Source organism: Phalangium opilio, unplaced genomic scaffold (genome assembly GCF_054372755.1).
Source record: "Phalangium opilio isolate 3A_F unplaced genomic scaffold, DU_Popi_V2 ptg000104l_1, whole genome shotgun sequence".
In the NCBI taxonomy this organism is placed as follows: Eukaryota; Metazoa; Arthropoda; class Arachnida; order Opiliones; family Phalangiidae; genus Phalangium; species Phalangium opilio.
In genome coordinates, this window is record NW_028324206.1 from 1,610,978 (window position 1) to 1,619,447 (window position 8,470).

General features: G+C 36.2%; 2 protein-coding genes across 2 annotated transcripts; both read right to left on the reverse strand.

Annotated features, from left to right (window-relative positions):
- Nucleotides 1-2,167: 2,167 nt before the first annotated feature.
- On the reverse strand, nt 2,168-3,788 carry LOC149630052 (uncharacterized). The gene is made up of 3 exons (XM_089851353.1): nt 3,067-3,788; nt 2,915-3,001; nt 2,168-2,836 (listed from the first exon to the last, which is right to left on the reverse strand). Exons 1-3 carry the CDS (start codon nt 3,331-3,333, stop codon nt 2,168-2,170), a joined length of 1,023 nt encoding a protein of 340 aa, XP_089707479.1. The 5' UTR covers nt 3,334-3,788.
- A 136-nt stretch (nt 3,789-3,924) lies between these two features.
- LOC149630053 (uncharacterized) lies at nt 3,925-7,981 on the reverse strand. The gene is made up of 5 exons (XM_089851354.1): nt 6,799-7,981; nt 5,484-6,743; nt 4,884-5,381; nt 4,435-4,704; nt 3,925-4,106 (listed from the first exon to the last, which is right to left on the reverse strand). Exons 1-5 carry the CDS (start codon nt 7,979-7,981, stop codon nt 3,925-3,927), a joined length of 3,393 nt encoding a protein of 1,130 aa, XP_089707480.1.
- Nucleotides 7,982-8,470: the final 489 nt, after the last annotated feature.

Genomic DNA, 8,470 nt, shown 5'->3' on the forward strand with positions numbered 1-8,470 from the left:
CGATATTCTCGGAAACTTTGTCGGTCTAAAAACTGAACTAATGTACGGTTAAAATATATGTCACTCTTATCTCGCGTGTATTGGGTCATGGATTACTCTAAGGCGTCTGAAAATATTCCGAGAGGATTTGTTGGAATGCGTTACCTCGGAGAAGAGCAAAATGAATTTAATATCGAAATTACTCGATAAACGGTGCCAAGGGACCAGGAGATATTCGCCAGAGAACAACCACTACCGAAGCTAATGTCCTAAATGATCCAGTGTTTAATGACGTATCTATTTAAAATATATTCTTGGAAATTTTGTCGGTCTAAAAACAATGTATTGTTAATTTTTAAGTAACCGAATAAAATATAAATTACTCTTATTGTTGCGTTTCCTATACCTACGTTATATATCAATTTTTTTTTCCTTATTTAGAAAATATTCCAGAAAATTGTATCTCTCCCTCTTATATAATACCCTACAACTACGTTATATTATCAGATATCATTTTCGATCTTGTTTAGAAAAAATGTCTCTCTCAAACGCGTACTACGACCCCGAAAATCCCTCCTCTTTTTCCGGATTGGATAAATTAACGAAAGGAGTTCCTCAGTCTTCGAGGAAAGAAGTTGAGAGTTTTCTATTAAAACAACCCACTTATACTATTCATCGTTATCGTCGATTAAAGTTTCCTCGCAATAAAATTACAGTGACATCTATGGATGAGACTCATCAGGCTGATTTAATAGTTTTAGATAAACTTTCCAGATACAACAAGGGTATGAAATATTTGTTAAGTAATATAGATGTTTTGAGTAAATACGCCTACGTTATACCTATTAAAAACAAGACTTCCGCGGAAGTTATAAGAGCTTTTAAAATAATACATAAAGATGTTGTACCCACGAATATAAATACGGACGCTGGCTCTGAATTTTTAGCTAAACCAGTTCAGCAATATTTTAAAGAGAAAGGTATTCACCACTACGTAGCTTACGGGAATAAAAAAATTGCGATCTGCGAGAGATTTAACAGAACGGTTCAAGAGAAAATACACAAATTCATAACTAGCGCTGATACTCGTAGCTATCTGAGTGCGTTACCAAAAATAGTTAAGGCTTACAATCACTCGATACACCGCTCAACTGGTATCGCGCCAGTCAATGTTAATCTACAAAATGAGCATAAGGTGTGGTACCGTCTTTTCGGTACCATTAAACCTGGGACAAAACCAAAGCTAAAAGAAGGTGATTTAGTAAGGTTGAGTAAATTTGAAAAAACCTTTTCAAAGGGATATAAAGGCTACTTTACAAAAGAGATCTTTATTATTGATAAGGTTTTATACCGTAATCCTCCAGTATACGTCGTTAAAGACAAAAATAACGAGATAATTAAAGGAACGTTTTACGAATACGAACTATCTAAAGTGATATGAATACGTTACAAATAAATCAAATATTATCATGCGACCAGAGGACAAAACCCTACTACCTAGGTACTTTTCCTAGAGACATGCTTCCCAGGAAACCTAGAAAGAAGAAATTTTGTTTTGTTCTGAACACGGAGAGAGCCGAGGATCCTGGACTTCATTGGGTAGCCATTTACGTTGAAAACAATGAAGGTAATTTTTTCTGCAGCTACGGGCAGAGCCCGGATACGTATAAAATTAACCTGGCCAAATACGCGTCCAGATGGATCTATAACGATAAATTAATTCAAGATATGTTCTCCCTTTGTTGCGGACCTCATTGTATATTCTTCCTTATTCAAAGATGTCTGGGAAATTCGTTTCATAGAGTTCTGAAAATGTATGAAAATAAAACGGAAATTAACGACGCCTTATCTTTATGGAATATCTGCCTTCACTTGTTAAGACATAGATATGAAAAATGTAACCAATAAAATATTAAAGTTGTAATGTTTAATAATCAGATACACTTGTATTGAATGCGAGAATAAAAATATTTATTATTCGATTATAATTTTTTATATAAATTGTAATTATCATGCTTTTATATAAATTGTAATTATCATGCTTTTATATAAATTGTAATTATCATGCTTTTATATATAATTAGATACAAGCTTTTTTATATACTCAAATACATGCTTTTATATAATCAGATACGTGTTTTTCAATATAATGAGTTAGATGCTTTTAATGTAATAATCATTATTAAGGTTATTTTTTTGCCTTTCTATAAGTTACCCATTCGATCTTAGATTCGGGCTTTTGAAGTTCTTTCAAACTAGCTTCGCGATATTTTTTTATTTTGGCTTGTGTAGGGTACGGTTTTGATTTCGTAGATGTAATTTTCGCGAGTCTTTTTTTCGGCGAAGTCTCATCGTTAGGGTTAAGTTTCCGGAACTTTGAACCAGAAGCGCCCTTCGTTGATAAGGCCTGTTGAGACGTCACGGGCTGATTCGGTACCATGGGTGTTAAAACTGGCATACTCGGCGTTTGAGACGTCCCGGACTGTTTCGGTACCACGGGTCCCATGGGTGTTAAAATTGGCATACTGGTCGTTCGAGAGAGAGACGCTGGCGTAGTAAACGATATCGCCGGTGTTTGACCCATTGCTGTACTACTCATTACAGGCTGTGGGGTAGTCAGACTCGAGGAGATATTAAAAGGGATACTTTGGGGAGGTTTAGCGACATTAGTAGGGACAATTTGGGAGGGGGTAGAGATATTAATAGGTATATTCTGGATAGGGGTAGGCCACGATGGAGGAATCCAAGACGAGGATGAAGGACTTAGAGGCTGTATTTTACTCGACACTCCGGGTGCTGGAAAAGACGAACTCGTTGTAGGTGGCAAGATAGTAACGCTTGGTGGCTCCGCTAAACTCTTTAAAGATAAATATTTCTGAAGAGTTAAAAGGTACTCCTTCAATTTTTCCTCGGCAGTACCAGGTTTTCTCAGTACCTCTTTAATGGCGTTGTCTAAACTGTTAACTTCCTTTTGATTGTCCGTCAGTAAAGCCGCTGGTACTAAAACGCACTTTTTCATTATCTAGTAAAGACCGAAGCTATTGTCGGTATTAACATTGAAAGCAACGCCGGCCAGAATCCTCCTACCTGTTTAATTAACACCTGTCGCCTCTTTTTGTCGCTTAAACCTCTCTTGGATAAATACCTTATAACGTTTTTGTAACGTTGAAGTCTTTTCTTTTTATGTCGATTCAATGGAATACCTCCGTTCTTCAAATTATAACAAATACCGCTTATACAATCCAATTGGGGTCGCGTACACTTTGATATTAAAAGTTTTCTTTGTTTCACACCGCTTTTACGCAAGAGATTTAAAAAGGGTAATTGATTCCTAACCGACACGGGTAAAGGCATGTCTCGAAATGAGGTTAAATAAATTGAGATTTATATTTTATGGATTATTATTTTCTAACGTAGATTACCATCGGTCCTTCATTAGGGAATATATTGGACCTAAGTCTTAAACTATTATCGGTACTTTGTTTTAGATCTATTAAGATATAAGAATACGCTTTTTCGGTACACTCTTCGTACGCTTCCGTTAGGCGTTTGGTGTCTGTAGGAAAAAGCTGACGACTTAAATAGCGAACCTGGTTATTATCCCTAGGATTTTTAAACATAACGATATAAGAACAGTTCAATGATATATTTCTAGAATATTTACCTGGGTTAAAGACATTTTGAGACAGCAGCACGATGCTTAAAGATAAATGATGACTCCCGACACAAAAAAGATTACTTATAAACTCCTGTTTGGTACAGGTGTTAGCTAGATCGTCTAGGATTAAAAGATTATTTATTCGTTTATCAAAAAAATCAGAATCATTAGGAATTAGTCCTTCGTGGAATTCAATAGGTAAAAAGAGTTTCAGTTCATCAAAAATGTCCTGATAAACGCTATAGCAATAGACTATTCTATCAGGAGGTTTGTCCATGATAATGTCTTTATATTTGAGTAAATTTATTACCCACGTTGTTTTCCCCGAGCTGCTTGGACCAGCCAGTAAAATGGTCATCGGTGTTTCTAAGCGGAGGCGATACTCTAACCCGTTCTCCATTTTTAAAACGTTCTCTAATATCGTCTATGAACTCGTAGTTGACTCGATCTTCGTACGGTATCACTCTCACTTTAACAAGGTGGGAAAACGTGACCCGATGTTTAGTGGTCCGTTTTCTCATTTGACGTGGCAGACGGGTCTTGATGATTTAAATATCCGTAAGGAAGTGTTGTGTAATCCTCTAAGACTCTACGTTTATTGAAACTATATCCAAAGGTTTTCTTTAGATTGCCTAATAAAAGTGTAGCTGTTTCTTTACGTCTTACAACATTAAATGGAACGGTGACCGACAAAGTTTTCGAGGGACTATATAAAACACTTTTAATCGAATCAAAGTTAATGATTTCTTCATTTCTTCTGTTAAGGGTAATACCTTTCATTTTAATAACAGATTTACCGTCTGTGGTACGGTAAGCGTACGACTTAGGCCCTGTCGAGACAAATTCGAGAATCGTCTCACCCTTTAACTCATCCGTCCAACACCCTAGATTACTAGATAAGGGTGGTAGATATTCCCCTTCCTTTGTTACAACTATACATGAATCAGTGTCACAATAAAGTAACCTCTTACCCATTTTACTTATCGTATTATACAACTCGATACGTCCTAATGAACTAACAAAGGAAGCTATCGTGGGACTTCCTTTGTAGTAGGTAGGAGCGTATTCTTTTTTAGTTTATAACTGACTAAACAGATTTTATCGTTTACCGGTTTCAGGTCTAACAGTTCTTTCGTTTCATCAGTTATTATCTGAACTAATCCAGCGTAAGAGTCAATGTATACATTTTTTCTCTTATCCGTATTGTAGCCCATTTTGCCCCAAAGCGAATTTAGACATAGCTTACTAATGGCGCGAAGAGTGGGGTTGTCCACTATCTCATCTTTATTAATAACTATTCCTTCTCGGTCATAAATTGATTTTAAATACGCTTCTTTTTCCTCTTCGCTTTCTATTCCCGAAGGCCAACCTGAACTAGATTGTTTAATTTTAAGGTAACAATCAATGAAAGTGTCAAATAAACCGGTATTTTCTTTTCTGTCAAACTTGTCTTTGTAATGTTGGACTTCAAAAAACTCTAGAATCTTATATCCATTTTTAACTGCTAGATATACCTCGGGACTTGGCCAACAACCACAGAAGGATCTTTCTTCCGAATTATGTGTACAGACTGATTGTTCAGTTTCAACGCATTTTAAACACAAAGCAAAGAAAAGTTTCTTTTTAGTCTTTATAGGAAGTACAGGTAAAAATAGATTTTCAGGGGCTAATACTCGACAAGAAATAAGACCGAAATAAAAATTAGGTTCAAAGTTGAAGTCTTTCGTAATAATTTCAGGATGACCTTTAGGAAATACGCCCCATTTACATACGTAAGGATAGAGCGAGCAGATATCTAGGTATTGAATAGACTCGCCCTGTTTTGCCTTATAATACAGACATATACACTCGCTTCTTCCCCCGTACAAGGCACTCCTGGATCCAATTGGTTGTTTAAATTTTAAACTGTCACAATAGAGTTTAGCGTCAGGATCATCTCGTAATCTCTCATTGAACTCGCATTCCCAAATATTGAGGTGTTCGGCGTTCGGTAAAATCTTTTTTAGATAATTTTCCCTGTCTAGAGTTCTTTCGTAGACATTTCTGTTAAGATCTTTAACTATAGGATTGTACTCGTAATGTTTTGTGTGTTTTACACATCCGTGATAAACGCATCCGTTATAGTTTAAAACAATTTCAGGATTTTTACAATATCCGTCTATTAAATAGTTTGACACCCTTTTTTCCCCTTCCAATGACAAGGCAGTTTGAAATTTTACCCCTCGTAATTTTTCTTCCAAGGCTATACACTTTAAGGCTCCGATACTAAAATTTCCACGAAAACCCTTTGCAGGTACGACACCTAGTGTGTATTTTTCAAGATGTTTGTGAAGGAAAGTATTAGTTACTGTTCCCGCTATGGTAATACCACCTACGTTAAGCACGTCGACCCCGGAGACATTCCTAAATAACTCTCTAAATTTTTCCATTCCTAATTGTAGGACCTTAACATCTTGAATAGCGTATGTTTCAAGCTCCTGTCTCAGATTATAGGGTTTATCCTTTCTTTCCGAATACCATTTCATAAAATCCGCGTGCTCCTTATCTTTAAAATTATCGGGCTCAAATTGATGTATCTCGGGTATAGGGCCTACATAGTCTAACGTTTTTTCATTATGGAACAGATGCGGGAAATAGTCTTTTTTTTCTTCCCCGAGATCGAATGTAGATGAAAATTTTCTTAAGGGGACGCTAATAAATCGGTAGCTGTCAATGAACTTGATCTTTAGATTTTTTAAGAAGAGTGCCATGATTTTTGAACCGTTGAAGATAGGCTCAGGAACTATATTCCTTCTAAGTATTTCTTTCAATATAAAGAAAAAATCGAACCCTGCCCCGTTATGAGCGCAGCAGATTACATCGGAAAACAACATTCGCGCAACCTTTACTTTCTTATTTCCCTTTTTAATAGAGCTTGTCTCACATTGGAAAAGATAGTCTATAAAATCCTTTATACAATCAAAGCCCCTAAAGACACGAATGGTAAATTCTTTTGAATCAACGGATTCTTGCGCAGCTGAAACCAAGAGTACGGGAGTGTGTTCATTATTTAAAGGGATAGTTTCACAATCGAAGTATAGAACACGAACAGGAGGATAATCAATATCTAGGGGCATTACCCAACAATGATTTTTTTTCATGCGTAATTTTGCAATTTTTACAAGTTAGATCACACTTATGATTTGGTTTTATTTCGCGAGCGCAATTTCCGCATCGTTTCAAAGAATCACATGTTCCGTTTCCCTTATGGTTATTAAAACATTCGGTTCCCTTTAAATATCTATTACACTCCTCGCATCTTATGAGTTTATACTCGTCTTTTTCATGATAAGCCTCAGTTGTTTGACAGCGGTAACACATAGCCGTTTCCGAACAAGAATGACTAGATTTTTCTTCCGGACCGTAAAATAGGGTTAAACAGTATTGACAATAAGCCCTAGCCGCGAACATTGAGGTATAAGACCGTACAACATGCATATGATTTCCAACTTTGAGGAGGAAATTTTTTTTTTCCTTGTGAGGACCTATAAATATTTTCTCAAACTTCTCTTCCGCGGAAAAAATTACAATCTGGTAATCTGACAGGGCATTTTGAAACTTTTGAACACCCAATAAATCTACAGGACCCTCCGGGAGTTCGGCTAATGCGTGTAACTCTAAAGCCGCGGTTTTTTGGGAAGGGTGGTCTACATTTCTTAATAATCGGAACCTCCATTGATTAAACTCGTTTAGCTTTCCTATTGATTTTAAATAAGTTCGATCAGCTAGACTTTTACCCACGGCTAAGGCTCTAGAAACGCATAGAGTATCATTATTTCTAATAGGTATGTAAGCATAACCTTGGTCAATATATTTATCCAGTTCAGCTATAGTTCGATTATGCACCGCTTTTCTACCTGTCATTGGAACATTGCATTTTAAAAGAATAACATCAATTTTTAGAGAACCCTCTAATAAAAGACTACGTTTGGACTGAGCCACCTTTTCGATACTAGAGAGTAATCGATCAGGAGTTAACTCATTTATCGCCATAAATCTTAAATTTACAGGGTTCTCTAACGCGTCGGAGCTTATGGCGAATCTAATTAAGTTATACTCTTCATTATTTTGCGTGATTTGGTTTATAAGAGATGTTAATATTTGGGAAAGTTGATCATGAATTTTGGTTAATTTTAGTTCTTCTAAGTTACGGAATTTAACATTATATTCTGTTGTAATACATTTATATTTTCTAGATTTTCGATTAGATATTTTATCTATCTTGAAATATTGTTCAGGTCTAAATTTTGTGGATAAATCGATGGGATAAAGTTCATCATCTGAGGATGACGAAGTGTCCGACATTTTTTCTTAATGGGAAAGTTCTTCAAATCTATTGATTGTTTTCTCCAAGGCAACTATTATGTTATGTAGATCGTCTGAATCTCTAATTACGAACTGCTTCTCATAGGGTTGTCCTCTGTATTTAAAGATGGCTATTTCTCGATCAGGCGTGGCGGCTATTTGAATGGGTTCTTCTGACATATATACCGTTGCGCCCCAATCTCCCTGAGCGTTGTTCAGAATTGATTTAAGTTCAAATGCGCTCTCGTATTTAATACATATACCGTCCTTAGTAGGGATGGGAAACGGTTTTCGAGGGTTCTTTGATTTCGCGTACCTCCTAATATCGATGTATAAAGTACCCCTGAACGACGATATTTTAACTCCTAATAATCTATCCCGGCCATATTCTATTATATGATCTTTCCAATCTTCCTTTTTATATCCCGACTGAGATAACAAGGTCTCTACTTCTTTGTCACAGGATTGTGTCGTATCCTTTGATTCGGC